Below are 27257 nucleotides of genomic sequence, written 5' to 3'. Positions count from 1 at the left end.
CTTAATATGATACCTATGCACTATTGGTGACTCAGAGTTAACCACTAATGCAAATAATCCACACCCCGGGACTAAAGACAGTTCTTTAGCCTCTGGCTTACTCTAGCCCACTGTCATTCTGTTAAAAAAAAAAAAAAAAAAAAAAAAAAAAAACTATAGCCACTGCATTTCTGTGTCTTATTCAGTTCTTTGTTCAAGACACAAAGAATCTGAATATGGACTCACAGAAGACACCCAAGATTCTCTCCAGTAACACCATCCCTCAGGCCCTGACCCCTTCACGCCTTGGCTCTGCCTTTTCAAGAAAGCCCTGTGGTTGCAAGTACACACTAAGAGACTTTTCACATGGCTGCTCCTGGTGATACACATTCAAATTTCATCACTGCCTTTTCATAACTTGATAGCTGTTCTGCAGACTTTTCCTGGGAAAATGAACAAACAGCTTTTCACCCCAAATAGGGCCCCGACAACAAAGAAAAAGATTCCTCTCAAATCTGGCTTGGTGGACCAATGACTTTAAAGTTCTTTTGTTGTTTGTTTGCTCGTTCATTTTTTTAAAACAGGGTTTCTCTGTGTGGCCCTGGCTGTCCTAGAACTCACTCTGTAGACCAGACTGGCCTCAAATTCGTCTGATCGGCCTGCCTCTGCTTCCTGAATGCTGGGATTAAAAGGGTGTGCCACAACCTGGCTGACTGTAAAGTTCTTACAGAATTGATGAGAGGTTATTCACAAGATCATGGGCAACTTCTAAAAAACTACACCATTGAATAAAATGTCTTTTTTCAGCAAGTTAGCAGTTAATATATCCTCAGGGAGGAGAGCAGCTATACAAGCCACTCCCCCATCAATCACTAACTGCATGATAGTATGTGCAATATATTTATAGATTGATAGGTGGTAGAAGATAGGTGAAAGATAGATAATAAATAGATGATATATGATAGGTAGGTAGATAGATAGATAGATAGATAGATAGATAGATAGATAGATAGATAGGAGCAGGACCCTGAAACTGTTAACTGCTGATATGTCTTCAGAAAGAAGATTACCTTCTAATTCTCTCTTCCCAGAAACCACTAACTGTATATCCTCAGGAAGGGGCAGAGCCTTGTAGCCCCTTCCTCTCCTCAGTTAAGGAACACCAAAGGGCCCAATCTTCTGAGACTTCACATAGGTAGTCCCGTCCGCTGGGAGTGGGCAATGGCCATGACTTGCCTGGAGGACAACATTCTGAAATGATGCACTTCTTTGTACTGTTTAGGTTAGGGCTAGCAATTGCCTCGGGTTTCATCAAATGTGAATAAATCTGCTAGAAACACCACATTTAGGTTTTTGTGTGGACACGAGTTTCCAACAACTTTAGGTAAGTACTGAGGGACATGATTGCTGAATTATATGGCAAAAGAATAGTCTTCTTTTTTTTTCCTAAGAAACTGTGGGATCTCTTCCCATGTGGCTCCACACTCCTTCCAGAAATGACAAAGAGTCCCTGAGGCTCTATGTCCTCTGAAATCTAGTGAGACCTGAAGGGCTCCCCACAGGTCCCAGCGTGGAATACATGGTACCAACAGGTTTTGCCTCTTACCTTTCTCCCTCTTGTTAAACTGTTAGGTTACATTCCCAAAGCTAGCCACCAAGGTCTGTTCCTTTGGCCATTGACCCATTCCTGTGATTGATCACCAAGGTCCAACTATCAAGATTCAGCAATCAAATTCATTATTTTGACTGACCTAATTAAAATACCCAATCAGGGGCTGGAGAGATGGCTCAGCCGTTAAAGGCTAGGCTCACAACCAAAAATACAAAAATACCCAATCAGACTTACCAACACATTCTAGCTCATTCTAACACAGACCTCTGTTGCGGGATATTTGTACACTGAAGATATGTTGCTGTGATTGGTTTAATAAAGAGCTGAACAGCGAATAGCTAAGCAGAAGGTAGGACTGGGAGAGAGAGGAAGTAGGAGATGAATCTAGGAGCAAAAGATACCATGGGGGAAGGAGGCTGACACACAAAATGGAAGAGAGGTAAAAGCCACAGATAAGAGCTAGTGGGCCTAAAGTAAGCCTGAGCTTCCGTAATTAACGCAAATTCTCCAGTCATTATTTGGGAGCTGGCTGGTGGACAGAGAGAGACGCATTACAGACCTCCCCTTTTTTTTCCTCTTAAAATTAACACTTGCAAAGCTGTTGGCTGCTGTTTCTACCCAGATCAGAGTCAGCCAACTTGTCTCTTTGCCTTGCTTAATAAAGGATCTCTTTACATTTGGTTTGTGCTTGAAAATTGATTTTTGGGTGTTGTCTGTGCCTACTCTGGGATCCATAGAGGAGCACCCCACAGCACACTTCAAGGTCCATGTTCTCTATCTGTGGTAGTCTGAATGTAATTGACCCCCATAAGCTCATAGGGAATGGCACCATTAGGAGGCGTGGCTTTGTTGGGGTAGGTGTGGCCTTGGTGGAGGAAGTGTGTCACTATGGAGGTGGGCTTTGAGGTTTCCTATACTCAGGACACTGCCCCATGTCACAGTCCACTTCCTGTTGCCCTCTGATCAAGTGGTAGCCAGCACCATGTCTGCTTGCACGCCACCATGCTCCCCACCATGAACCTCTGAAACTGTAAGCAAGTCACCCCATCTAATGTTTTCCTTATAAGAGTTGTCATGGCTGGGCATTGGTGGCACATGCCTGTAATCCCAGCACCCGGGAGGCAGAGACAGGCCTGGTCTACAAAGCTTTCCGGGACAGCCAGGACAGAGAAACCTTGTCTCAAACGACACCCCCGCCAAAAGAAAGAGTTGCCATGGTCACTCACTGCAATAGAAATCTAAGACAGTATCATTGCAGATCTAAAGCAGCCACCAAGGTGGTTGGCCTTAAATTTCTAACCCCACTGCCTCAAATCTCACAAGTGTTGGGAATTAACAAATGTATACCACCACATTCAGCCTCTACTTCATTTTGTCCAGTCTTAGTAAGTCATTATTTTCCAAATGTTATCTGTTTTTATATGAATTGTCAAGTTTATTGTACAAAGTTGTTGTATAAAGTTGCTATACACACACACACACACACACACACACACACACACAATTTTTTTTTTTTAATCTTCAGCAGTCTACAGATCTCTGGCAAGCCCTCTCTCAATCCTGTGAGAAATATAACAGAAATGCAATGTCTTTTCTATCCAAGGATTAAACAAGAAGAGAAAAGCACCATTTTAAAAGAAAATTGTAAAAATACCATTTGACAAAAACCCTTCTCAAGTCAGCATCTTCTTTAAAATCTAAATGCATGCTCAGGGTTACACTCTGCTTATCAACCACACCACTGGAATGAAAATTTAAGATCCAACAAGCCTTTAATCCCAGCACTCGGGAGGCAGAGGCTGGTGCATCTCTTTGAATTCGAAGCCAGTCTGGTCTACAGAGAGACTTCCAGGACAGCCTGAGCTGTTACACAGGAATATGAGACCTAAGCTCTGACCATGCAGAGTGGACACAAGGCCCCTTTGCACTAGGAATAAATGCCATAGGCTGAACTAGCTTACTTGACTTGGCATGGCTATGCACCCTTCCTAGCTGGCTTTCCTTTGGTCTGCTTGCCCCGTCAGTATAACTGAGAATCTGCCCGTTTTCCCTATGAATTGGTACAATTCTGGAGCCCAGCGTTAACAGAACACATTTATAGCTGCTGTGACTTTCTTCTGAATGCTTCGTTTTCCACTGCAGAGGTCTCTTCCTGAACACCCACTCTTATGAAAGTGTCCAAGTCACTGCCTGTCACAGCCTCCCCGCTGCTGCCAGCCTCTTTTCATGTCTTTCCACCTCCGCTGTTGACGGCATGTGGCGGCTGTTCAGGTCTGTAATGTCTGGCTTTTTTTTTTTTTTTTTTTTTTTTTTTTGGTTTTGCCAGCATTAATTAAAATGTTAGTCAGTTTGTGTTTAGTGTAATTTGGATGTGTTTGGGTGTGAACTGACTGTTTTTCTCTTCCCCATCTGTATGTAACTTCCTGTTCCTCACATGTTTTAAGTTGATCTTTTTCTCTTTCCAGTTGTCACCTCTCAGTATGGTGATCAAGGAACCTTTCCCGGGCAGGCGGTGTGAGCTCTAGCTAATGTGTCACATCAACAGCTTATACAAATTAGAGCTGTCACCTTTGGACAGGACACCCACACATCTGCTGTAATTTAAGAAAGGTGGTGAGAGAGAGGGGGAGAGAGAGGGGAAAGACAGAGAGAGAGAGAGAGAGAGAGAGAGAGAGAGACAGAGACAGAGACAGAGACAGAGACAGAGACAGAGAGACAGAGAGAGGCGCCATGCCACAGGGTTCAAGCAGAGGGGTTTTTCATTAGGGAAAGGGGGGGGGAGGAGACCGGTGAAACAGGAGCAGGAGGAGGGAAGTGGAAAGGGGAGGAACAGGGAGGGGAGAGAGGAAGAGAGAGAGAGAGGAAGGGAAAGAGACAGGATGGGAGACAGGCAGGGCCCTTTTAAAAGGGAACGCAGTGAATGTGCACAGGTGGTGTCTTCGAGGCTGCAGCTGAGGGCGGATCCTGTCAGGACCCCAAGGACAGGCCGGTACAGATGCCTGGATACTGACAACACCTGCCTTTCGTTTCCTGCCCACTCCACCTCACTGTTCCTTGTTTTGACTGATTTTAAAAATTCCAGTCCATTTTTTTTACTTGAAAATATCTCTTTTTTTTTTTCATGATTTATTTTTAAGATAAATTTTCACTGCACAGCCCAGGTTAGCCTTGACCTCTGGTTTCTCTTGCTTCAGACCTCCAGGAGTTCTGGGTTGACTTGCGTGGGCTTTTGGGTAAAAAACCAGGCCTTTTGCATGGCTTCGGGTTAACAGTTATTTTCTTTCCGTACTCTCTAAAGAACAGTTCTTTTGCGGCCTCTTCCTCATGATCTAACTCCCTCGTTGCCTTTCAGACTTCCCAGCTTCTTGGGTTCCCGCGGTTTAACATGATGTGCTCAGCTGTGGTTTTCCTTTTGGTTTCTTCTACTCAAAAGTCACAGGCAACATCAAGTGGTCACAGCCACTCCCTTGACCACATCCAAGAAGGCTGTGGGGCCTATGGAATCATCAAGCAGTCTATCCGTGAACGCTCTGGCCTTTTGCTCCAGCCACCATCCTGGACTGGGGACAGGTTCTGAAAGTTAAATGGTCCTGGTAGGGCTGGGCTTTGTCACTGACCTTTCTGTCCTCAGGCCAAATCCCCTTCACCAATACCAGTGAAGACCCTGTTCTTCCTAGACACCCCGGAAGAGGCCTACCGATCCCTTCTCCTCCCCTCTGCCTCCACTCTACTTTTAACAATTGTTCCAAGTCTGAAGAAAAATGAAGATAATCCTTCCTCCCCGATTCCTCCTAAGGTTTGTTCTTGTTGTTTGAATTTCTCTTTTCTTTTTAAAAAAGTTTGCAGGTGCCACCTAAGTAAGGACCCCCCAACCCCACAGCACAGGAACGTTCCCACTGTTCAGAACCTAACAGAATTTCATCTTCCAGCAGAGACATAGCAGGGGTTCGAGGACAGTTAAGACCGATGTTTTTGTGACGTCGATGGGCTGCTATTGTGACAGTTAGCATCGTCAATCTGGCACAATCTAGAATTTCCCAGGCAATGAACCTGCAGCCACACCCGTGAGCCATTAGCTACACTGGGTTCATGGAAGTGAGAAGACTCACCCTAACTTCAGATGGTGTCAAGCCATGGCCTTCAATTCTGCACCTCGCACTGAAAGTGGACAGTGATGATTTACTTTTGACTATCTGCAACTGTATGTCGTGAGATATTATGTCAACCATGTGAAGGTGTGTTACATCTGTTTATGCTGTGGACTATTACTTTAACTGTGTAAAGGTGTGTTATATTTGTTTATGCTGTGGAATATTACTTTAATTGTGTAAAGGCATGTTATATTTGCTTATGCATATTTGCTTATTACTTTAACTGTGTAAAGGTGTGTTATATTTGTTTATGCTGTGGAATATTACTTTAACTGTGTAAAGGCATGTTATATTTGCTTATGCACATTTGCTTATTACTTTAACTGTGTGTTACATTTGTCTTTGCTGCATTTTGTTTAATTATGAAAAGATATGTTGCTGTTTCTCCTTGCCTGCCTAAGGCACCTGCTCGGCCTAATAAAAAACTGAATGGCCAATAGCTGGGCAGGACAGGGACGGCAGAGCTGGCAGGTGAAGAGAGTAGGTAGGAGGAAGAATCTAGGCTGGGGAGAGAAAAGGAGAAAGAAGAGAACCAGCAGAAAGAGAGGGACATGCCTGGGGCCAGAAGCCAGACAGCTGCCAGACAGACAGACAGAGAGACAGCAGGAAAGTAAAATGTACAGAAAGAAAGGTAAAAAGCCCTGAGTAAGACAAATGGATTAAAATAAGAGCTAAGGCCAAGCGTTCATAACTAGGAAGAAGTCTGCAGGTCATGATTTGGGAGCTGGTTTGTGGCCCAAAAGAAAAAGCCTGTCCAGGCATTGGTGGCACACGCCTTTAATCCCAGCACTTGGGAGGCAGAGGCAGGGGGATCTCAGTGAGTCCCAGGACAGCCAGGACTATCACACAGAAAAACCCTGTCTCAGAAAACCAAACAAGAAAAAAGAAAAGGCTATGTCTCATGACAACGGCTTCACAAGTCTGAATCACAGTTGTGTTCCAAACAACAGGGTTACTCCACATGTTGAACACTGGAGTTCTGACCTGGGCCCCAAGGGGCAGCACTAAGGTATCAACAGAGATGACTCTTCCAGCAGACTTGGGGGTGTGGGAGCACTCAGCTCCTCCCCATCTTCAAACTCAGTTCCAAGTCCGCCATCCTCTGGCCCCTCCCCCTTTATTAGAGTCCTATGGTGACTCTGAATCTACTTAGATAACCAGCTTGGTCCTCGTCTTCTCTTCAGCTTTCTAAAAATCCTTTTGTCTTCAAGGTCACATTTGATGGGTTCTGGGGTCAGGGCAGGGCTGTCTTGTGGGGTGGGGGCATTATTCTTCCTACCAGGCATCCATGTCTATGTAATATTGAAGCTGGTGATCCTGGGAGCTAGGAAACTACATATCACCAGGATACTCATAAAACATGCAGAGTCAGGGTAGCCTGGGCTGAGGAGGGGAAGGCATCCCGAGGCATAGCTTGCCCCATACAAGAGACATCCGACGGCCCGAGCAGTGGTAATAGGCTAGAGTTGGGGTAAGTGGGAAGGCAGAGGGAGAGGCCTTCTGTGGGAACAGGCTTACCCTCTCCATACTGTAAGGTACTAAGAGGGTGGAAACACAGTCGGCTGTGGGGCTCAGAAAGCCCACCGGAAGGTGATGGGGACTACATAGATTTTAAAGCATACGCCCCAGGGCTGAGACCGGTGGCTTTATCAGAATATGGACAGGGGACGGCAAAATAGTGAGATGGCTCAGCAAGTTACACAAACTTGGCAATCTGAGTCCAACCCCTGCATAAAAGTGACCACAGCGTTGTCCTGTGACCTCTACATGCCTTCTGTGGTACAAATATGTGCACATGCCACCCCAACACACAATAGTGATAATAAATTTTAAGGATTTGTTTATTTCATGAGTAAGGTTCCCTTGCTTGCTTGTGTGTATGTACCTGAGTGTGACACCCTGAAACTGGAGTTATGGGTGGTTGTTGTTCTGGCGGAAGCTTCACCCCAGCCCCATGCATCCATATACCTAAAAAGTCTGGAATGTTCTGGTGAAAGTTCCACCCCAAGCCTCCTCCCCCATCTCTCTTCAAACCCTACCACATCTCAGAAATAATGACCAAATAATGACCCCTCGCCCAGAGATGCTCAAGACCACTCCCAAAGGTTATTTAAACTGCCCCTCCAGAAAACGGACATGTGGTTTTCCGGTGTCTCTTCCCCTTCTGGGGGGGAGGGGGGATCATCTGGGAGCATTTTACCCACTAAACCTGGGCTTTTTCTAATTCGGTTTGATTTGGTCTGATTTGGATTGCTATGTCCTAGGAAAGGTTTATTGGGGTGCAGAAACTTTTCAGCTGTGAGCTGCCATGTGGGTGTTGAGAACTAAACCCAGGACTTGGCAAGAGCAGCAAGTGCTCTCAACCACTAAACTATCTCTGCAGCCTCTAAATAAATAAATAAGATCAGGACACATGCACACACACACACACACACACACACACACACACACACACACACACACACACAGTTTCTCAACTACATCATGATCTGCTATCAAGACGGCCGCCATCAGATATGGCTGCTCACCCACGACCCCCAGAACGGTGAGCCAGTGTCAATCCCCTTCCTTTATAGGTTGCCCAGTCTGTGGCATGTGTCACAGTGCTACTGACGGTGAACACAGACTAAAATGGGACCCTGCCCTAAGCCCAGACACCTTCACTACATCCCCCCTCCCTACCTTTGGGTACCACACAGAGAAACCCTGTCTTGAAAAACAAATTATACCTTTCTCCGTTTTCCAGTTTTTTCCGAAGTGGCCATACACCTGTTGGTTTGTCTTGTCTTTAATTTTGCAGGGAAATGTGCAAGCACAGAGGTCAACTTTGAATCATTCTTCAGAAGTCTCCACACAGGGTCTCTCACTGAGACGTGCAGCATGCCAGTTAGGCTAAGCTGTCTGCCCAGGGATCTGCTGATCTCTGTCTCTCCAGGGCTGACCTTACAAGTGTGCCACAAAACCAGGCTTTTTACTTGATGCTAAGGATGAAGCTCAGGTGCCTGAGATTCCATGGCAAATGCTTTACTGAGTGAGTTCTTCCTAGTCCCCACACAGCATTTATAATCAGAAGTTAGGATTTTAATAAGAACTACAAAAGGGCACTAGGGAGGCAGAAGCAGGTGGATCTCTGAGTTTGAGACCAGCCTGGTCTACAGCGCAAATTCCAGAACAGTAGGGGCTATGTAGAGAGACCCTGTTTTAGAAAATGAGAAAAGAAGGACAGGAAGGGAATACAAACATGCTTCCCTTAGGGAACAGCCCTGACAGAATAAGATCCCTCTCCAGAGAAGGGAAAAGAAGTGGGCACTTGGAGCAGGTCCTAGGGAGTAACCCTTCCCCAAATCAAGCTCTGCCCCCCCTAGCTGGGGAGCCTGACTCCCCAGCCTGCTTCTCCCGCTGGAAGTTCGGCAAGTTCAGACTTCAGCCATCCATCAGCGAGCTTCAGATTGATTGAAGCTGGCACACAGCAGGTAGAGGGAAGGGGGGCTGTGATGTCTGCTGTCCCTGTTGCCTTCGCCGCTGGCATGTGGAAACTGAGCAGGGTGTAGGCAGGAAATGGCTGTGGAGATCAGAGCAATGAGCTCGAGCTCTGGGACCTAAGGCTTTGATGTTGAAACACAGATGCAGCAATCCCTTTATCTCTCACTCACATGCATACAGTTCCCCAGTGACCCCCCCCCAGCAGCAGCGAGGAGGACCCTGTCCATCCCAGGGTCAGGCTGACCTGCCCCAGCTCCTCCATACATTCTACCCTTCCTCCCCGGTGCCTGCCAGAGGGTCAGGCCATCAAGAAGGCCAGCAATGCCCCTGAGGCTTGAACCTAGGACTTTGTTTCTCTAGGCCAGTGGGTACATTCTCCAGGACGTCAGCCAATGAGAATAAGCAAAAAGAGATGTCTTCATAGGAGGCCCTGGTCCCGCTCTCAAACAAGCAGGCAAAGGCCAGGGATGCCCCAGGCACAGCCCCAAGGAACGCTAGGTCAGAGTAGCCACTGGGGCCCTCATAGATCACCCAGGGCTCTGTCCAGCTATGGGGGTCCAAGGGGGACCGACTCAGGTAGATTCCCATGTGGAGCCGAGCTCTACGCCCTGACGGGTGGGAATACAACAGCCACGTGGGACTCGGAAGCAGGGAAGCAGAGGACACAGGGAGTTCTGGGCTCCAGGCTGTCTTATCTCCACCTGGCTCAGGTTCTGGGCCATGATTCTCTGAGCCCCAGGACTGTGGGGAGCAGAATGGCCCTCTGGGAACCCAACCTTCAACATGATCCCTAGCCCCTTCCCCTGAAGCCTCCTGTACTCTAAGATAGGAGCATGGGGAATACGAGATATTCCCAGGACCCACTGGCCTCCGGTCATCCTGAGGCCTGCTGGAGGGTGGGGCTGGGAAGCCCACAATACTACCCTGGCAGCCACGGGCAGTTTCTGCCAGTGAAGTCACCAGCTCCCCTGGCAGGAAGGAACTGCCCTCATCAGCACTCAGTGCCTGTACCCGGTTGCCCAGAGGGCTCCGGGCATTGCAGTAGAGGAAGTCTCCATCCACTGCAGCCAGTTGGCACTCTCCAGAGCGCAGGTTGGGCACAAGGCCTCCACAGTGCCAGGAGATTCCATGGTCATCACTATAAAAGGCCAAGGAGTGGGGACTGGTCCAGCAGATCCTGCCAAAACACTCTCGTCGGTCCACGTGATAGGTGTAAGCAGGGACAAGCAGGCGACCTGAGCGTAGCTGAACTCCATGGCCAGGACCCACAGCAAAGGTGGCCCAGTCTACAGAGAGAAGGAGCCAGAACCTTGGGTTAGGTCAGCTGACTGCCTCCCTATACGGAACCCCAAATGCACCCAGACTGGAGGAGCCTGTCAAAGCTGTCTTGAGAATTCTAGAAGCCTGCTTGGTCAGGTGGCTTCTTGAAGTTTTTTTTAAAGACTTATTTTTAATCACGTGCATTTGGGGGGCTGGAGAGATGACTCAGAGATTAAGAGCCCTGGTTGCTCTTCCAGAGGTCCTGAGTTCAATTCCCAGCAACCACATGGTGGCTCACAACCATCTCTAATGAGATCTGGTGCAGGCATACAGGCAGGCAGAACACTGTATACATAATAAATAAATCTTTAATTATGTGGTTCTCTGCAAGAGCTGCAAGTCATACAAGCTCTTAACTCTGAGTTATCTCTCCAGCCCCTTTGCTTTTTGTTTGGGGGTGCAAAGCACAGAAACCAGACCAAACAAGTGATCTACCAGAGAGCCACTCCCCAGCTGTTAGCCAACAGAGGCTTAATAATCACTAACAGAGCTCAAGTTCTGGAGCAAGGAGCAAAGGCTACCACACAAGGTCAGTGGAGGGAGGAGACCTTGGATGAGGTTTTTGAATGCACCACATTTCCTGTTTCCTCGTTTCCTCGTCTGCCTCCCAGAAGCTGCCACAACCCTCTATGGCGCACTCATGGGGCCATTGCCTATCAGAAGGGGTCAGGATGATGAGTGAGTCAGCAGCTGGAGGAGGGACCAGGGGATGGGGGACTGCAGAGGTGGAAAAAACGATTGGGGCCCAGAGACCAGGGCTGGATAAGGAGGAGGCGAAAAGGAAAAAGGAAGTGGTAAAGAGAAGGGTTAGGGAATAAGAGCCCCAACCCCCTCCTCTACAGACCAAGACAAGGAGAGCCCAAGTCCATTGAATCCACGCCCATCTTGCCCTGTCCCGCCCTACCCAGTCTATTCCTCTGCTCCACACCACCAGCCCATCCCACACACCAGGTGCCACCTACCCTGCAATGCTGCACCAATGGCCTCCTCAGTGAGGTCTCGAACACTGCCCCAGGTGAGTCCCGCGTCACAGCTGGTCACACAACAGAGCCGGGCAGCGTTCTTGCCAGTGGCGATCTGCACAGCCTCAGGCGTGTGGCCCAGCACCGCGATGAAGAAGAGGAAGATGGTACCGGAGTGTTCGTCCAGCACCGGACAAGGGTTCATAGACCTGTGCCCCTCCAGCACCGCAGTCTCCAGCACACTCAGGGTGCCCCACTGAGGGAAAAGAGGCAGCTGGTCAAGACATCTGGAGCCTGATCTCAGTCTCCAGCTAGATCAGTAGAGCTGGGCTTCTGTTTCCACTCAGCGCCTAGCACTCACCCGCACGGAGTCCTTGGCCAGTGTGCCCCTGCGCAGCACCAGGCGGTGGGCATGGGAATCATCCGGGCTAAGCCGCTGTTCTGCGAAAGCCAGCAGCGTAGGCCTGGGAGGCACACTGAGCAGCGCTGGCACGCGGTAGGTCAGGCCTGTCCTCTCCCGCTGAAAGAGCACTGTCCTCCTGGGAACACGCAGGGCCCCCATGCCCTTCAGGTAGGAGCAGCACACCTGGAATCTGTTGGGGAGGAGGCGCCACAGGTTGACACGGCCACAAGCCAGTCCCACAGTCACCTGCCCAACTCGATGGCACTGATGATCTCTCTCACCCCAGGTTTCTCACAACCCATCCGCAGGCCCCTCACAGCCACTGTACCCCAAATCTCTATAGAACTGGCCCCTTTGTCCTCTCCAAGCTTCTCCTTTGCCCAGGCTAGCTGGTGCTGAGATGCTGAGATGCTGGGAAGCTGGGCAGAGAGACCCCACATCCTGCCAGCTGGTGTGTCCTGGACACATATCAGCACAAAACTGGCCCAGCAGGAGAATGGGCAAGTGACAAAGAGTCAGACAAAAAGGGACGGGGCCCAATGTTCACAAATACGGTGTGTAAGGCCAGGGATGGCACACCACACGGTGGGCGGCGGAGGCTAGAACCTACCCACATGAAAGCAGAAGAGAACCCTCCACAGAAAATAGCTCAGACACAGGGCGCACACCCACTGGGCTGCCCGGTGGTTTGGAGAGCAGCAGAGGGGTCCTCTCCTGCAGCATCCACACCAAGTGGCTCTCATAGGCACCAGAGAGAGCCAGGCACTGATGGAAAGGCAGTGAAAGGAAAGCCTAGGAGACCAGAGACGCCCTGGCTTGGCTCTGAACTCATTCCTCCCTGTCAGAGCAGGGCCGTTGTGAGGCTGAGAAAGCGGAAGAGCAGGCAGACAGCATTCCAGGGCCTGGAGGACGTGCTGAACAAGAAAGGACAAAGGCCTCTCCTCATGGCCGCCGCTGTCCTGTCTCCCACTCGATACTCTCCCCTGCAGCCACTTCCTAGCCTCACCCACAAGCCAAGGGTCAGGCTGTTTACAGTCTCTATGTGATCAGTGCTGTCTTGGCACAGCTTACCCCTTCTTGTCCGTATCCCCACCCTATGCATCCTCAGCTGTGGGACTCTGGACTGAGGGACAGCTTGGAAACACTTCCTCATGGAACGGAAGCCACAGGAGGGTGACCAGGCTGTCCCAGAGCGTGTTTCTCCCCCACTCAGCCTCTCAAAGAAGGACCAATGCGGGGTAAGCTAAGGATATGAACCGGGCCCCTGCCAGGGACCACTGTCGGATTTGCACAATGGCAGACAAGAAGATGAGTGTACATATCTGATGTCGGAGGGAAGGCAGGGCCGGGGGGTGCATTACCAGCAGGACATGAGCAGTCAGAGCTCACAACCATCTAGGCCAGACTGCCACCAGCCAAACAGCTCATGGCCAGACGAGAGCCAGACACACAGCCCACACCAGCCACTCCTGGCCAGCCTAACACAAGACATACAGAAGTAATAGCAGCCAGGCATTGGTGGTGCACACCTTAGTCCCAGCACTCAGGAGGCAGAGGCAGGTGGATCGCTGTGAGTTCGAGGCCAGCCTGCTCTACAGAGCGAGTTCCAGGACAGGCTCCAAAGCAATACAGAGGAACCCTGTCTCAAGAGACAAAAGGAAGAGGAGGAAGAGGAGGAGGAGGAGAAATAGCACAGAACAGTGAGGGGAAGTAAAGAGAGCTAACGTGTCACCTGGACAAAGCTCAAGACTCAGCAGGGACCTAGCATGACTTCCCGGCGTAGAACACAGGATGAAGGAGGAGTAGAGGACGGTCACTCACATAAAGCAATGGCAGGCTTCGCAGACCACGGAGGGCTGGGCTGACCACCACTAGCTCCACGCCGTAGGTGCTCTGAGTCTACCAACCACAAGCTCTGCGGTGCACACTGTCCTGCTCAGCCACTACTGGCTCTGGGACTTGTGAACGGCTTCCGTCTCCTGGAAGCCCCCCAGCTCTGCACTCAAAGGGCAATTGTGCCCAAGTAGAAGCAGGTGCGAGGAGCCACGTGTCCCTTCAGACTGAACAGGCACAAGAGAGACATTTTCTCTATATTTGGATGGCTTCCCAAACCTAGGACCATGGGAACTGTGAAACAGCCTGCAGAAGCTGGGCGCCCACTCCCCAGCCTGGGAACACAGGGCCGACAGAGGCTCCAGAGACTATCACGTCACTCCCATTGTACATAAGGGAAACTGAGGCCTGCAAAGAGGACAGGGCTGTCATCCTGAGTCAGCTCTGGATCTCCATGGAGCCTCACAGTCCCAGGGAGACCTCAGTCGAGGAGCAGAAGCTGGACCTCCCCCATACCAGCTGCCCATGTGGCCCATTTAGTAAGTTCCAGGGACAGGGATTGTCCAAGGAAGCTGTGTTTCAGCACAGACTTGTGCCATCCCGAGCAAAGTCTTTCTCAGATGAAGAATCACAGAGAGGAACTCTGACAGAGATAGCCGCAGACTTCCTGTTACAGCTTGACCTGGGCAAGCGGCTACCCCAGAGCACCAAAACCAGCCCACATCTTTGCCTGCTACCCTCACAGGCCACTCCATGCTTTGATTGTGGGCTTGATACCAGGGAAATCAGAGTCTCTTCTTGGGGGTCTTTAATCTTGATTTTAAAAAAAATTACCTTTTTGTTTCCCTTTCATTTGGTTATGTGTATCTCTAAATAACTTGGGTCTTTTATCCAGGTATAGTGGCACACACTTGTCACCCCATAAAAGGCTGGGCCAAGAGGATTTCTTGAGCCTAGGAGGTCAGAGCCAGCCTAGGAAACAAAGACAGATACCCATCCCCAAAAGAGGGTAGCAAAAATAATCAAGGTGAAAGATGGCCAGTTAGAAACCATCAGAAGACAGAGGTTTTCTCTCAAACTCTCATAAAATTGTCTAAGAGCTTCCCTCTAAGTCCATTATTAGATTCTTGCATTACATTTTAATTCAATTTAATCAATTAACTTAAAAGAATTTTGTAAATTCTTTTAATGAAATTAAACTAATTAACTAATTTAATTTAAAATGATTTCACAAATCCTTTTAATTTAACTAAGAATTCAAGGAAGACATCTCAGTTTTTCCAGTAACATGGTGATCACGAAGAGACCCTAAGGATGCTCCTTGTAGTCCTCACCCGTCAACAAGAAAATTTCCCTTTGCAACAGATAGAGACCATTATAGAAAAGCACAAGTGATCAAAATACAGAAGACAAATGATGATGTCCCAGCCCCTACTGAGTATGCCTACAACACAACTCCTGCACCTCAAGCTCGGAGATCATAAAAGAAGACAGCAAAGCTTGTAAGAGCAGAAGGAACAGGAAGTTTGTTGTGAGAAATGAAATGTCATCGCGTATATCCTAGAAATGCCACAGAAGCCACCCCCATGAAGTCTCACCAACATGGCTGCCTAAATAAGGCCCTAAACAAGGATGACACAACTAGACATGCTAACATGTAAGGGAGAAATCTGACGGAGCACTAACCCCTTACAAAGAACTCCAGGCAAGGAAGGAATGCTGAGAGCTGGAGAAATAGTCTTCCCCAGAAGAGACCCCCCCCCCCGCAAAGTGGTCAGCCCTGAAATCGCACACAAACAAATAACATTATAGAACTGAGCAGGTTGTGATTACATAGCCAGGAATTGTGTGTTACGTGTATATAGTATATATGCATATATAAATCCCTAAATGTATAAGATCAAAGAGAAAGGGGCCATGAATTTGAGAGAGAGCAAAGCAGGGGTACATGGAAAGGATTGGATGCAGGAAAGTGAAAAATGATCCAATTGATTGTATTTTTATTTCAAAAAAATTGTAAAGTACTTAAAAAATAGTGAATAGGGCTGGAGATTGTCTTCTGTCTCTGTGAACCCCCCATCCACCCCAGGCATGTACACACACACCCACATACATATGTACACCTCTACACACAAATGCACATACACACACACACACACACACACATTTCCCAAGGTACAGACAAATCAACAATTCTGGTTGCCAAATTCACAATCTTTAAACATTTGATCAAACTGATACCTTATCTTGGAAAAACAAGTCTGTGTGCATTTTACTCCTGAATTATTTCTCCTCCAGCAGCTGCCACACCTCAGGAGGCAATGAGACAGCGCCATGCTCCATTTCCTCATTACACACAAAAGGAAGATAATCTCCTTTAATACATCTGCCTTAACATAACTCACAAATTCCTAATCTATCACTGAATGCCCAATTAGTTCGTGTGATTGTTTTTCTTCTAGCAACAAGACTTTCCCAATGATGGTTGCCGGTGTGGTCTACATCCTGTCACGGACTCTTATATCCAGTTCTTGTTCCAGAGTATTCTCCCACCGTTGGAGCCCTGTTATCAGAACACACTCTCCTCTGAGAAACTTAAGCTCCAAACTACATCTGTGAGCTCCTAGCTAGTTGTGCTCATTGAAAACAATGCTAAAAGGAATTCTTCATATTGCCATACTTCAAATGGCTAGACTTACTGCATCCACAAATCTGGATGTTCTTTAAATTACAATAAAAAAATTACTGGAAAAAAAATTTGAAACAGGGTCTCCTGTGTAGCCCTGCTTGGCCTGGAACTTTCTATGATACAGAATCTATATACCAGGCTGCTCTCAAACTCATAGAGACCCATCTTCCTCTAGCTCAGGGTGTCAGATCCCCTGGGACTGGAGTTACAGATGCCAGTGAACCTTGTTAGCACAAGGTATCCCAAAACTGGGTCCACTGCAAGAGTAGCACCTGCTCTTAACCTCCGTGCCATCTGTCCATCCCTTCTTTTTAAAGGGGCGTAGGGGGGGGGGCAGGGAGCAGGTCCTTGAAAGTTTGGGTTCTTTTTTCCTCTCTGTTGCAAGTTTGCAGTCTGGTCATCTGTGTGCAGTACTGCCCCCTACAGGCAGGCAGTTGGATCTGCCCGTCTAGTCAAAGGTTAGGGTCTGAGGCCAGCAATGGAGGGTTGACTAGGTCACAGTGGTTCTTTAAGTCTAACATTTCCTTTCTTGCTGTCTAGTCCTCCTCGTGGGTCTTTTGCTTCTTGGTCACCGACAGCTGCCCACAAGCCCGTAGCTGCCCCAACTTCCTCGTCTTCATCTCCATCCTCTTTCTCACCATCACGGCCCTCCTTTCTCCTCCCCACCTTCGTCTTCCTTCCGGTCTACCTCATTGCCAGCCTCTTGCTCCCCCATTAGTCATTAGCACCCGCATCTCTTCTAGCTCTGCCACTTCCACAAGTCCCCACGAGCGGTGCACCAGTGAGTGACCCAATGCAGGGGTACAGAGGCGAACAAGCGCTCCAGAACTCTGGCAAGAAGGTTGCTGGTGCAGGTGGCTGCAAAAAGAGCCTGACCCTGGAATGGTCCAGACATTACTTCCTGAAGCATCCCATCATGATTTTAACACTTAATTCAAGTAGGCCACCCAGTTGTTTGGTTTTTTTTGTTTTAATTGCCTTCTGTTTTTATTTGGTTTGGTTTTTGGTGGTGTTTGTTTGTTTTTGAGACAGGGTTTCTCTGTGTAACAGTCCTGGCAGTACTCACTCTGTAGACCTGGCTGGCCTCAAACTCAGAGATTCACCTGGCTCCCAAGTGCTGAGATTAAAGGTGTGCACCATGACCACCCAGCCCTAGACTTCTATTTTGTTAAGCACACAAAAGAAGTCAATTTAAAATATAGAGTGAGTTCCAGGACTGACTCCAAAGCAATACAGAGAAACCCTGTCTGGAAAAAATCAAAACAAAAAAATAGTGAATCTTGTTAGATTTTTTTCCCCCATTTTTTAAAAAATACTTTCAAGTTGACTCACACAGGAATCCATAAACCTGGCTGTTTTTCTCCAAACATTTCCTCCTTCTTTAGATTAGATACAGGAGGAGTGTCTAGAGAGATGGGAGGTGGTACTGATAGTACAAGACCATAACAACATATCTACTAAAGTCTGTACCCAAAGGAAAAACAAACTGAATAGTCTCAAACAAAAAACTGCTTTCAAAGAAAATAAATAAAATAAATAATGTCTTAGTTACTGTTCCATTGCTGTGAAATGATACCATGACCAAGGCAACTTTTTTTAAAGGTGTTTAATTGTGGGCTTGCTTACAGTTTCAGGTTAGTCCATAATCATCACGGTGTGATGCTGTGGCTGTAATTGAGAGGGAGGGGCAGGGGAGAGGAGAGGGGAGGGGAGGGGGAGTGGAGGAGAGGACAGGACAGGACTCCACATAGGCTTGTGAAACCTCAAAGGCCACCCTGAGTCTGTCTCTCTCTCTCTCTCTCTCTCTCTCTCTCTCTCTCTCTCTCTCTCTCCCCCCCCCCACTTAGAGAGTCTCAAGAAAGGAAAGGTGCCGAATGCCCAGTTCTGCATTCTTGATGGCCACTGCAGCTTTCTGCCCTGCAGCTGCCAGCCACCCAAGTCCCCACCTAAGCCCTCAGCTTTTGACCATACTTAGGCACAAAGCCAGCTTGTGGTGGACACGTCATCACCCCTCGCCCACAACCCATAAAATATCCCTGCTTTCTGTTTGGCAAAAAGCACCTAATATTCAAATAACCAAGTGTTCAAAAGTATGAACCATTTTCATTCAAACCACCACAGAGAATGTAAACCAAATATTTTGAAAGAAAGAAAAGAAGTATTTACCAAACAGGGCCCTAAACAACCATCTCAAAACAAACCACAGACAGATCAAAAGAGCTCTGAGTCCCAGAAAGAACTTTCCAAAATCCACTTGAAAAACCCATGTTGCCAGTACCTGCCTGTCGTCCAGTAATCCTTCAGATGAAAAGTGGATAATTCTCAGGGCCCCATGTTCCAGTTTCATAACTTTCGATATAAAACTCACAGTCTTCACCTCAGATGACATAGTTTGGGGCTGCTCTTCCAGGGGGACCCCGACGCATCCCCACAGAAGCTCACAACCATCTGTAACTCCGATTCAAGGTGACCCCACGCCCTCTTCTGACCTCCTCAGACACCAGACACACAGGTGTAAGCACAGACATACACGCAGGCCAAACACCTAAACACATAAAGTAAAACTTTTTAAAAAGGCATAGTTTATTTTGGAGGCAAGTACGAATGACCGTGCCTGAAACACGCAGATTTAGGGTTCCCCAAACAGCATGTTACAATGTGATAATAGCTTGATAAAATTTTTTTTTTATTATTTTAGAGTGACAGTTCAAAAACAGTTGTAAATCATGGCACTTTTCAAATACAGTGATTGAAACATTAGATAAGCAAGTTAGAGAAAAGTGGGGAAATTCTTCTGTAGGTTTAAAATGCCCCCCCCCTGAAAAACAAGACAAGACACCGTGTCTGATTTGTATTGCCCATATACTCACTGGAGCATGGTCAAACTCTCAGTGGCCAACCCCTTAAAGAAAACTGAGTCCTTCCCATGATGCCAGAAGCCACCAACTGTGAAGAGCTACACTTCAGCACCTTTACCACACTTTTTGAAGGACTCTCTTTAATAGCTTCTTGTCTGGATTATTTCTTTGGTGGGGAGGTGTCGCATAAATCTTTATCTTTAAATATCTTTAAATATATAAATTTTGGTTTTTTAAAATGCCTATTTCCCCTCACCTGCTACCTTCAATCCACTGAATCAGGCAGTATTCCTGATTATTTTAATTTTAGGTATGTTACTCCTATTATATTTCACATAAAGAGGATTTAAAAAAAAAATGGGTCATAATAGGAGTACTTTTTTGTTTTTCCAGACAGGGTATTGCTTTGGAGCCTGTCCTGGAACTCACTCTGTAGACTAGGCTGGCCTCGAACTCACAGAGATCTGCCTGCCTCTATCTCCCGAGTGCTGGGATTTAAAGGCGCACGACCACCACCCAGCTATTTCAGGAGTTCGTCCTTAGCGGCTGCCCTCCTGTTTACTACCAGATCACAGGGGTGTGAGACATCATAGCTCCTAAGCACACACAATGTGACAGTCAGCAAACAGAGGGACTTGTGAACAAGTTCCTGGAAAGAAACATATCCTACAGTAAACTTCCTCCAAGGCTGATTAACAAACTGATTAGAATCTCAGTCGGGGAGAGGTTGAGTTGCTGTAACTTACCCTGAGCTATCTTCAGCTCCTGTAATAATTAGGGTTGCTGTTGCTGTGATAAAACACTGAACTTTAAAAGAGTTGGGGTGGAAAGGACTTGCACATCCTGAGTCACAGTCCGCTGTGGGAAGTGAAGGCAAGAACCCCAACTGGATGAGAAGCTGAACCAGGAGCTGATGCAGAGGCCATGGAGGATGCTGCTTACCCCACCCCCACCCCCATTGCTCAGCCTGCTTTCTTATAGAATCCAGGACCAGGAGCCCAGGGATGGCCCCACCCACCATGGGCTGGCCCTCCCCCACCAATCACTAATTATGAAAATGACTTACAGCTGGATCTTATGGAGACTTTTTCTCAACTGAGGTTCCCTCCTCTCATATGGCTCTAGCTTGTGCCAGGTTGACATAAAACTAGCCAGCACGGGCCCCTTACCAACTTCTTGCCCACCTCTGTGTCTGACCTAACATCCTTGTGACTATTAGGTAAAACCTTTTGGAATGTAATAAAACCGATGACCCCTAGCTTCTACCACCCCCAAAGGCTCAGAATGTCATCAGACAGGATCTAAGGCCTATGGCAGGGATTTCCTCATTTTTCTGGAACCCATCTACCTAGTATTTACATGGATGTATTTTTAAAGTGCCTTAATTTATGACTTTCTTTGTTCTGCTACTGTGAATGTTATCAAACTGTTATCCCATAGGGATAGGAATTCAAGGTAACCTAAACTGGTGTTCCTGGGCCATGATCACTTATGTTTGGCTCCAGAATAAACTGTCTCTTATCCCCTTGAGGTGAGAATAGTGTTTTTGCATGAAGAGAATAAATATAGGTTAGAGGGCAGGGCAGTGCCCATTATTACTTCCTGTGCATTGGGACAATTATACCTTGGGTAGGGTCTTTAATAAGAAACAAATTTTAACTTTGCTGGTATAGTAACTTAATTTTCAAGTCTAATCTAGGTATAGTTGTAAAAAAAAGTATGAACGAAATAGGATCCATGTTTATGAAATTTTTAAATTAAGACATAGAAACTCATGAGTCATTCCTAAATACATTAAAATGATGAAATATCAGTTGCTGACTATAATTCAAGTTCTGCTGGCTTCTTATATTCTAAGGAAATACTATACATGTATGTGTGTCTACCAACAAATATGTCCTATTCTACATCAAGAATATTTTCCCTAAGAGAAAGCATGTGTTCAAAGAAACAAGATATTTTCATGAATTGCTCACACACACAAACACATATATATGACAACATTCAGTTGTCTCATATACTCAGTTGTTTTATAGACTTGTATATGAATGAAAGAAACAACTGAATGTTGCTTTCTCCCTGAGTCTTCCTAGAAATTAGGGTTTCGTGGCTAGTGATATGGCTGAGTGTTCGATCACTTGCCTAGCACACTTGAGGTCCTGGGGCCAATCTCCACAACTAACAAAAAGAAAAAGAATTAAGTCTACTAAGAATGAAAAGCTTTAATTAAGGAGCCAGAGAGAGGGCCCAGAGGCTGAATATTTTCTTCTCTTCCAGAGGACTCAAGTTTATTAAGAGTAATTTTGTCTAAATTCAGAGGTTTGGTTTTGGTTGGTTAGTTGTTTTGGTGTTTTTTGTTTGTGGTTTTCTGTTTTGTTTTGTTTTTAAGACAGGATCTTGTTTTGTAGCCCTAGAAGTCCTGGAACTCAGTATGTAGTTCCAGGCTGGCCTTGAACTCAGAGATCTGCTTGCCTCTTGCCTCCCCAATGCTGGGATTAAAGGCCTGTGCCACCATGCCTGGCATTCTTGACTATCTCTGTTCCATTTGGGAAAGTCATTTTTCAATTTACAATGCTCTTTTGGATTGATTAATTCACTGGACCAGCTCTAAACTCATGGACAACTACTTTTCTTAAAGTGCCCTATTAGATTGCTGTCCAAAGGAGTGTGGTCCCTCTTGCCCAGAGCTGGGGGCTCTGACACAGAAGAAAAACCTCCACCTAAGCTCAACAAACGAGGCTCAAGCTGAAACTCTGGGCTGAGTATGAGACAGTAGCAACCTTCCCAAGACCCCAGGAACCTTTCTTTTCCCAGGCTACCTGGTTTTGTGCCCCAGGTCCCTCATCCTGCCGGAATTGGGGGTTGGGGGCTTAGAATCTCTCCACGAATGACAAAAAGAGGCACCAAGAAAAGAAAAGATCCCTGAGACTATATACAACATGGTTTCCAAGGCAACCAAAGGTACCAATTCCTCCTTCGGAATTCTCCAGTGGGAAGCTACAAGGCCAAGGATCGGAGGCCACCTATTCATCCCACTCCCCCTGGGCCCACCTTTGAGCTGCTGCCTGTGTTCCCAATACGGGCATGGCTCTGTGACCAGCGCTGAATACATGTGGCTAGAAAACCCCAAGGATCTCCAGGCCCACCGCCTAAGCCCCTGTAATCCCCAAGGCTGATGTTCACCTGATGGGCTGTTCAGACTGACTCTGTGTGGACAGATAATTAAACGGCACTAGCATTCTTGCCTGTCCACGACCTGTCTCTACAATGGGTGGGTTCGGTATTGGTCCAGTGTGCCTGTTGTCTTAGGTGTAGGACCCCCCTCTCCCCAGCTCCGGGGAGGGGTGAGTCTGTACACGGAGGTTTCACTCTGTTCTGCGCTTTGGAAAGATAGGCTAGTAAAGCCTAGGGTTCCCGGGGAATCTGGGGAGAAAGGGTCACTTAGCCAAACCCCTATGTTCTCAGGAATGGGATGTTCTTGGGAGGCTTGTTGGGAAACTGCAACGAGTACAAGTGCGCCATGTACTGGAGTTCCGGCATTGCCATCCTCTGACAGATGCGCAGTGTAGTGTTGTCCAGACCATGCCTAAGGTTGTAGCCCAGAATTTCCGCATTTCCAGACTGGTAGGGGCGCAGATTCTGGTCTTTTATCTGCGTCTTGTTCTTGGGCTCGGGGTCCTGAAGACACAGGATGGTGAGCTCGCGACGCCTCGCCCGCAGCTGCTCCAGCTCTTTGCTGAGCTGCCGCGGGCTTAACTCCGCGAGCAGCTGGGCCCAAAACGTGCCGTTGAAGTGCTGGTAGAGCTGCCAGTCCAGCTCACACCAGCGCTTGGCACGCTCCTGGCTCTCCTCCGTCAAGCGCGAGACGGTCTGCTGGCTGCGTGCATTCAGCTTGAAGGATACCACGTCATCCAGCTGCCAGCGCAGCCGTCTGCGCAACAGCACCATAGACTCATCAAAGTAGTCTGCAATGAGCACCAGATGGAATTGGCGCTCCACCTCCGAGAGGCACGTGCGTACGTAGCCCACTTCAGCCTGAGCGTCGTTGTTGAAGCCAAAGTCAAACCACATGTTGTTCTTTGCGTAGACATTTTTCAGGCCCACACTAACATTGTAGTACTTCCACGGGTCTGCCAGGAACTGGTCCAGGCTCTTGACTCTCTGGAAGGCAGGCACATCCTTCTTGTAGTAGACGAAGGAAGACTCCAACTGGAAAACCGGGTTCCGTAGGATGGACAGGTAGAAAGTGTCATTGGGCATGACTTTCTGCACCTACTTGGAGAAGGTGAGAGTCCTGTGTTAGATGGACCATACAGCTGCCCACAAAGCCCCCAGCCCCCACCTGCCCCAGCACCACAGAAGCCAAGTGCAAAGGTTCAGGGGCAACAAAAGCTCAGTATATTCTTCCAGAACAGAAATTTGGGGATGCGGGAGAGGGTTGGGATGCTCTTAAGAGTCAGGGCTACAGATTTCATGCCAAGAGCCACTGGCAGCTTGAAGACAGGATGTACGGGCAGGCCCCTCCAACCCTCCAACTTCACACCCTCTGCACCAGCATCGCCTCCAGCCCTGTGAGCACCACAGTTGCCCATGGCAAGGCAACCTGCAGCCCTCCCGTTCCCCACTTCCCACTTCCGCGTTTCACACCTCGGGGAAGTTGAACCGCAGGTGGTTACACATGAGGTTGAAGTGATGATTCTGGCTCCCGTCCTGCTTCATGCCCTCCACATACCGGCTCACAAAAAGCCAGGGGTAACCCAGATGGAAGCTCGAGCCCTCGGGCAGTGCTACGGACAGGTTGTGAGACTCCGAAAAGCGGTAGAGGATATTGAGCATTGTACTGCTGGCTGTCTTGTGCGTCTTGAGGAACATGATGTTGGTGACTGGTGGTTCCTGGGCCTTGCCCCTGAGCAGTCTAGGAGAGACCGTGCAGACCACCATCAATAAACGGGCCACACACCCCAACAACTCACAAGCAGAACCCCAAGCATGGGGTCCCTATACCATGTCTTCTCCATATCTTCCAGTGTTTTGTCCCACCTCAGCTCTGTGACATATATGACTTCCCTCTTGCAAGATATCCTCAGCTGCTGTACTTTCTGTACCTTCTGTCCTCATGCAAACCATAGGCTCATACCTCAGACCCGAAGCATTCCTCTACCCCCCCCAAACCTGCTGTCTATCTCCCGGGACACCCTGTGTGTCAGTGGCCCTGTGACCTCAGTCAAGGTGAGCCAGCCTAACAGATGTTGGGATGCGCCCAGACTGCCTGAGTCACCAAGCACCTTCTTATGTCTGTGTGAAGGAGTCAGATCTACCGAAACTTGAGTTACAGGCAGTTGTGAGCTGCCCAGTGGGTGCTGGGAATTGAACCCTGATCCTCCGGAAGAGCAGCCAATTCTCTTTGAGCCATCTCTCCAGTCTGCACCTTCTTGTGTTAATGTAAGCCAATAAGATTGACAAGGATGGTGAGGGGCAGGATCTAGTGAACCTTGGGACAGTGTGTTTTTTCAGTGGACAATTTCCCCTCCCTGTCATACGAGTCCAACCAGAGGATGCATGAAGGGTATGAAAATAAAACCACCCCAGAATCCTGGGAGGCAGTTGGTTATACAAATGAGCATAGATGGCCACTCTCTGGATGATGTTGCCCTGGCAGGCAAGAGAGAGTGATTTGGGGCCTGGTGACAAAGGAGTACAGTTGTGACCTCACCGCCCAGAAGCCATGCTAAAAGCCAGGCCACTTCAGTAGGCCAGGAGGTAGCCTTCCTGAGGTTCATACTATAGACCCAGCTCTGCTTAGTCCCTTTCCCAGGTCAGGCTGGCCAAGCCAAGCCTGCCTCCCAGAGCCTCCTCAGAAGCCTTCCCAGTGGGCTTGTCATCACAGGAGACAGGCCCAGGACGAGCCTAGCACACCACTTTCTCCCAGAGAGGACACTGAGCCTCAGTGGGAAGTGAGGCTGGTGTTCTTAAAGAAGGCAGGATGGGTCTTGCCACTGCTCCTGGAGCAGCAGGGGAAGAACTCCCAGAGCATGAGGTACCTGCACAGGACTTACGGTGTAAGCAGTTGGAAGTCCACATGCAGGAAGCCAAGCATCAGGAACACAACCAGCACCAGGAACAAGAGTACCACCTGGAAGGACCTGTGGGCAGTACCAGCTCAGTGCCGCTTGGATACACAGCCCCACCCACTGCTCAACAAAAGGCCCTGTAACAGCCTGAAAGCCCCGAGCAAGGTGCCCAGGCCTGCTCATCTCAGAACCTGGAGCACCTAGGGCTGGGGGCTTATAGGCCCTCCCCAACCCTTGAGCTGCAAAGGAGAGATTGCAGGGTAGATGCATGGACTGAGCTCCATGCTAAGGCTCCAGACCCCAATGGGAAAGCAGTTTGAGATGGGCATTGGAAAATGATAGCATCCTATTAAGAACAGTAATGGGGTTAGTGTCCCAATGAGAAGACAGCCACAGAGCTTGCTTCCTCTTTCCACCCAACCTATCCTGTGAGATCAAAGAGAGGTGCTGTCTTCAAGTCCGAGAGTTCCCTCCCAGGAAAATACACACACACCACACATACACACACACCCAACACATACACACCACACTTACACACACACCACACACATACATAAACACACCATACACACATACACACACACCCAACACATACACACCACACTTACACACACACCACACACATACATAAACACACCATACACACATACACACACACCCAACACATACACACCATACACACACACCACACTTACACACCATACACACACCACACACATACACCATACACACACACCACACTTACACACCATACACACACACCACACACATACATAAACACACCATACACACATACACACACACCCAACACATACACACCATACACACACACCACACTTACAGACACACCACACATACACACCTTACACACACACCACACACATACATAAACACACCATAACACACATACACACACACCCAACACATACACACCACACACATACAGCACACACATACCACACTTACACATATACATACATACACCATACACACATATACGCACTATACATACACACAGCACACACACATACACATATGCATACACACACACCACACACATACACACTTCCTTCTTACAGTCTCTAGCTTCCAAATCACCAGAAGGACTGCTCCTACTTAGGCCTCCCTGGGTGGGGCAGGGCTACATCAGGCAGCTGGCTGGGACGGAGAGGGTGTGTGCTGTGGCACTCCGTCTGCTGAAGCAGAAGCATGTCTGAGGATTTGCTGCTGCTCGGTCTCTGTCTCAAGCCACAATGAAAAGTATACTGGGGTTCCAGAGCTGCCTGGAGGGCAGGCCTCTGCTGGGTCCGAAGTCATAGGCTGTGTCAATCCAGGACACAGAGTCACCATATGAGGCACAGCCATTCTGGCCCAGGACAGCCCTGGACATGCCGTGGGGTATTAGAAAACCATCTCCTCCTGGCCTCAGAGACCTTGGTTTCCCGCCTCTTTAGCAATCCTTGCTTTACACCCGGGGTGTATATTCAGCTCTCACTGTCTACGCCTGGTTTTCCAGTGAGCGGACTCACTCTGCTGTGAGGAGGAGGCACCTGCTCCCCAGGCTCCCAGGCACCCCACTGGCCCCTCTCTTCCCTGGAAACAGGATCCTGACGGGGGATGTTCGCACTGATCAACTCTGGGGGGATACTTTGCTAGATGCTGGGAGGGTCTGGAACTCTCCTGACATTACTGTGTCCCACACACAACATGACATAAAACAGATGATGCCCACAGTTTAAGTGGGTAGCAAAATAGATAAGTTAGAACTCCAGGTCTCTAAGGCTGTCTCCAGCACCTGCCTGGGCCTTAGCATTTCCTTTACCTCTGCTGATGACTACACGAGTTCCAGACACTCACCCTGAGAGGCTACGGGATGTGCTTGGTCACAGTTTCTAT

General features: G+C 48.3%; 2 protein-coding genes across 2 annotated transcripts; both read right to left on the bottom strand.

Annotated features, from left to right (window-relative positions):
* Positions 1-9509: 9509 nt before the first annotated feature.
* On the bottom strand, positions 9510-12072 carry Neu4 (neuraminidase 4). The gene is made up of 3 exons (XM_051190698.1): positions 11869-12072; positions 11508-11763; positions 9510-10511 (listed from the first exon to the last, which is right to left on the bottom strand). Exons 1-3 carry the CDS (start codon positions 12067-12069, stop codon positions 9532-9534), a joined length of 1437 nt encoding a protein of 478 aa, XP_051046655.1. The 5' UTR covers positions 12070-12072; the 3' UTR covers positions 9510-9531.
* A 10650-nt stretch (positions 12073-22722) lies between these two features.
* On the bottom strand, positions 22723-26751 carry Gal3st2 (galactose-3-O-sulfotransferase 2). Its single transcript, XM_051190666.1, has 4 exons — positions 26628-26751; positions 25347-25449; positions 23938-24205; positions 22723-23562 (listed from the first exon to the last, which is right to left on the bottom strand). Exons 1-4 carry the CDS (start codon positions 26749-26751, stop codon positions 22744-22746), a joined length of 1314 nt encoding a protein of 437 aa, XP_051046623.1. The 3' UTR covers positions 22723-22743.
* Positions 26752-27257: the final 506 nt, after the last annotated feature.

Source organism: Phodopus roborovskii, unplaced genomic scaffold (genome assembly GCF_943737965.1).
Source record: "Phodopus roborovskii unplaced genomic scaffold, PHOROB, whole genome shotgun sequence".
NCBI lineage: Eukaryota > Metazoa > Chordata > Mammalia > Rodentia > Cricetidae > Phodopus > Phodopus roborovskii.
The sequence above is the reverse complement of the archived record's forward strand: the minus strand, read 5'-3'. Positions and strand labels throughout refer to the sequence as shown.

What these genes read in the sequence shown, in the direction of transcription:
- Neu4 (XM_051190698.1), bottom strand. Translation starts at nt 12,069, where the DNA reads ATGGGGGCCCTGCGTGTTCCCAGGAGGACAGTGCTCTTTCAGCGGGAG. An exon ending in TGGCCAAGGACTCCGTGCGG is followed by an intron (nt 11,764 to 11,868) that starts GTGAGTGCTAGG and finishes CTTTTCCCTCAG; the next exon opens with TGGGGCACCCTGAGTGTGCT. An exon ending in CATTGGTGCAGCATTGCAGG is followed by an intron (nt 10,512 to 11,507) that starts GTAGGTGGCACC and finishes TTCTCTCTGTAG; the next exon opens with ACTGGGCCACCTTTGCTGTG.
- Gal3st2 (XM_051190666.1), bottom strand. Translation starts at nt 26,751, where the DNA reads ATGTCCAGGGCTGTCCTGGGCCAGAATGGCTGTGCCTCATATGGTGAC. An exon ending in CAGGCAGCTCTGGAACCCCA is followed by an intron (nt 25,450 to 26,627) that starts GTATACTTTTCA and finishes AGCGGCACTGAG; the next exon opens with CTGGTACTGCCCACAGGTCC. An exon ending in GACTTCCAACTGCTTACACC is followed by an intron (nt 24,206 to 25,346) that starts GTAAGTCCTGTG and finishes GGTCTCTCCTAG; the next exon opens with ACTGCTCAGGGGCAAGGCCC.